The following is a 4,115-nucleotide window of genomic DNA, read 5'->3' as shown; positions in this document are numbered from 1 at the left end:
AGACAACTTCAAAAATATACACATTTATGAAATTTAAGAAAAGCATGCTTCTGAAATCCACAAATTTCAATTATAATATGCAGTATGGATTTCAATTCCAGTTACATGGGATATGATATCCCAATCTTTACAGGTGATTGAACTACAACAGCTTATGTGGTTTGCAAAAGGTCTACTAAGCACTAATTTTCTGTTTGAAGTGGCCCGCGTGGTCACTCAATCCGAGAACCCCTGACCTAGAGCTAAAGAGCGAACCGATAACAACCTGTCGCCATATAATATAGGTTTTAAACGGCCGAACTGAAATCGAAAGTGCAATGAACCGAACCTGAACGACCGACCACGGCGATGGTGGCGCGGCAGCGACAGAACTTACGAAATGATTTCGCTCGGTTTGTTTTTGCGATACGTACGTATCTGTCTGTACCTGATCAGCATTTTGATCCTGGCTGGTTGGCCGGCCGGAGGAAAAAACGGCCCACTAGTTAATGCATTATAAAAACCGTCCCCTGGCGGTCGGTTGGGCATCAGTCGCTTGTGGTCCACCGTTCCAAACCCAGTGTGTGAGTGTAGGCCGAATTTTTCCCAACTGGCAACATCAATCATGAAGGTGAGAAAAGTGCTCGTGAATGGTTCTGATGGCGAAGAAGTCTAACTTGCTGTCCCGAGAAGAAGTGAATACCAAAACTGGAAGTTGAACATGACTTGTTGTTCATTGTGAGGGCTGAGTAAAATCCGTGCATGAAATAAAAAAACAGTGATCAAATATAAAATAATAGGAGTTATAACCTAGGCTGAATATTTCACAAACATAGTATTTGATATTATTTAATTTTTTGAAAACAAGGACAGTTATTCTTCTTGAATTTTCTGAAATTGATTCTTAAAACTTATTAAAAATAATAGTTTTATTTTTCCATTTTAAGTGTTTTTATAAAGTTTTATTGTTAATCATTTTAAAAACCTAAAATTTAAGAAAATGGGTGTTTTGACAAACTAAACTAATAATTTTACCAAACTTTTGCATGAATTTTCTAAAGTATGAATTTCAACCAAAGTCTAAAATATATGGCTATATATTTCCAAAAATAGCTACTTTTTAAAGATTCAGGTTTTGAATTTAAATTTTCCTGGCCGTCGGATTACTATTGCACACAACTCAAAATTTGAAACATATATTTTTCTTATTTTGAACTTTTGATTAAATTTTCAATAGAAAAAATGCTTTTGAATAACTTTTTTTCAATAGTTTGATTTTTTTTTCAACAGTGAGTGTTTTTTTTCAATAGGAATATTTTTAAATTTATTTCGTTTTTTTTAATGCTCCATTGAAATATTACATTGTAATTTCAAGACGTTTATCATCAACTTTTTTTTTCTCAACTCTTCACTTCTTGCTAGTTCTTTGCATTTTTATGCTATTATTTAACTTACTTACTTACTTATTCTACACTAGGCTTTTGTGGTGTTTTGCGTAGCTTTGGCCGTGACTTGCTCGTCGGCAGTTGACGACTCCGCCTCCTCTCGGAAGGACAAACGTGGCGTTTGGGATCTGGGCTACGGTCATCACGACTCCTATGCCTTCGATAGCCATCACCACGACATCCATCATCACGACAGCAGTGCGTGGACTCCCATCAAGCATCACTACTCCGACGATCACCACCATTCGATCGAGATCGAGAAGAAGGTTGTCCTGGAGAAACACGTCCCAGTTGTCGTCGAGAAGAAGATTCCGGTGCACATTGATCGACCAGTGCCATACCCAGTGGAAGTGAAGGTCCCAGTAGTGCACAAGGAGTACGTCGAAGTGCCGAAACCGTATGCCGTGCACGTGGAGAAACACGTCCCAGTGTACATCCACAAGCCGATTTACGTCGAGAAGCCGGTGCCGGTCAGCATCTACATCAAGCAGAAGAAGAAGCACTGGGGATGGTTCTAAGACGGTGGAATTAAGAAGACTGATTTCTTAATAAAACAAAGATTGTTGAGTTAGTGTAAATTACGTCATTATAGATCTAGAATGCAATATCACCAGCCTTTACTATTTCACAAGTGCTACTCCATCTCAGATAGAGCAATTTCTTCATTTTTCCTGAAGCCCTTCTCCAGCTAGCCAGTCCAGCCGTATTACATAATTGCTCACTAGAGCAAATAAATTTTCCAGTTCAGGTTTTATGATTGCATATTGGCTGGCTGAAGTGGGATAATATATTGACTGCCGCTTGTTAAATAGGCTCACCTCCGCTGAACGTAATTGGACAACATTTTTGCGAAGAAGTCGTAAAAAATGCATTATAAAAGTGATTGTATCAGAAAGTGCGCCTGTCGTATGCCAAAGCGTGGAACGTGGAACGTATTTTGAAATGCAGTGCAACTATTGCCACAACAAACTTTTATGAGCGAGAAGGACGTGGGCCAGACTTAGGAATCACTTAATGGCTTTCATGCTGGTTGACACGTGAATTTGTTATTCATTCAATCAACGGCATGTCAACATTAAAAACTAATGTTAAATAGATATGTCTTAATGTCTACTGAGTACTCACCAGTTTTTTTTTTTTTCCTGATGCACTACATTCTGCATTCTGCACTGTGTTCTATCAGTAGTGACTAAAATTACAAAAAATATTCCATTTACATTCTCGCATCAATATTAAATAAAATGTGAAAAGGTTTCATCAGAAATTCAGAAATACTAAAAGTTTTAAATAGGGGGTTGTGGGGCAAGATGGCCACCCTAAGCTTAGGCGCCTTGGGAGCATATACTTTCATTAGAATATGGCTATTTAACACTCATCCTCTTTGTTTCATGTCTTTTCTATCTTCTTAACACAAAAAAGCATTTTATTTTGCACTACGAATGCAAAATAAATTCATTTAAAAAATTCTACTTTCGACATAGAATTTTTGCCATATGGGGCAAGACGGCCACAGAGCTAAATTTTTACAATTAGTGTGTTTCAATCCCTAAGAAACGTTCAATAAATCAAGGTCGAATCACCCGCACCACTTTGCCTACAGAGGGTGTGGTATTTGCCAACATTTTCTTTATGATAATGTTTGAAATAAAATTGATAGAAATTTCTTCGAAAATGTTCTAGGATTTGGTACATGTTTTCAGCAAACTTGTTTCTCTCGAAATGATTTATCTGCAGATACATTACTACTCTTTTCTTGCATTATATGTACTGTAATTCAACGTCTTGTATCTAACCCTCTTATGGCGGGTTTAACTATGATCTTCCAGCCGTGCGCCAAAATATTCAATGAAACCAATCACCGTTCAACACCAAATAACTTCAAAGTTGTTCTGAGGTATCATCTACATCGCAGTTAATTTTAACTGCTCCAACTAATATGAAATAATAATTTTCTGTGGTTTTGCAGTATCTCTAAACATCAATAACAATTTTGAGGCTGCTTTAGATTGGTTTTCGGATGGCGACATAGACCTTACCACAGGTGGCCATCTTGCCCCGAATGATAACGATACGTTTATCATTTTTTTATATTGTAAAATTAATTTAAAACATTGAAATTTTATTGTCGAGGTTTAACAACAGTCACATATAGATACCATTAAAAATTAAAAATAATTTTTAAAACGATGTTATTTTATTACTAATCCTTAAAATCAGATGACCTAATATTATAAGAAAACACTGTTTTTTACCACTCAAACTTCAAACACTATTTTATAGCAGATTTTTCAAACTCATAGTAACTTTTTCGCACATTATAAACATTAAGCATTGTTTATAATCACAACCCATGCAGAAAATATTTTTATGTTGCGAATTAATGCTTAAAACACAGGGTGGCCATCTTGCCCCATATGGCCATCTTGCCCCACAAACCCCTAGTGCTCGTAACAAAGTTTTCCGAAAAAATCAACCAATCAAAACATATTGGAAGAAAACCGTTTCCTAGAAAATTCGACCAGAAACTAAAATCTCTTAGAAGAAACGGTTTTCTTCCAATATGTTTTGAATAATTATTTTTTTATACTCCGTTGTGAAAACTTTTTATACTTTTAATATCACATATTTTTTAAATAGGCTTGCACCATTGAGGCTTTCCACGCACCAGCACGAATCGATTTTGATCGATGT

The 4,115-nt window shown here is 36.2% G+C and overlaps 1 protein-coding gene across 1 annotated transcript; it reads left to right on the top strand.

Annotated features, from left to right (window-relative positions):
• Positions 1 to 455: 455 nt before the first annotated feature.
• On the top strand, positions 456 to 2,002 carry LOC109429968 (uncharacterized). Its single transcript, XM_029863954.2, has 2 exons — positions 456 to 610; positions 1,457 to 2,002. The coding sequence occupies exons 1-2, from the start codon at positions 605 to 607 to the stop codon at positions 1,940 to 1,942; spliced, it is 492 nt and encodes a 163-aa protein (XP_029719814.2). The 5' UTR covers positions 456 to 604; the 3' UTR covers positions 1,943 to 2,002.
• Positions 2,003 to 4,115: the final 2,113 nt, after the last annotated feature.

The sequence above is a fragment of the Aedes albopictus genome, chromosome 2 (assembly GCF_035046485.1).
Source record: "Aedes albopictus strain Foshan chromosome 2, AalbF5, whole genome shotgun sequence".
Lineage (NCBI taxonomy): Eukaryota > Metazoa > Arthropoda > Insecta > Diptera > Culicidae > Aedes > Aedes albopictus.
Note: the sequence above shows the minus strand (reverse complement) of the source record. Positions and strands in the feature narration are given on the sequence as shown.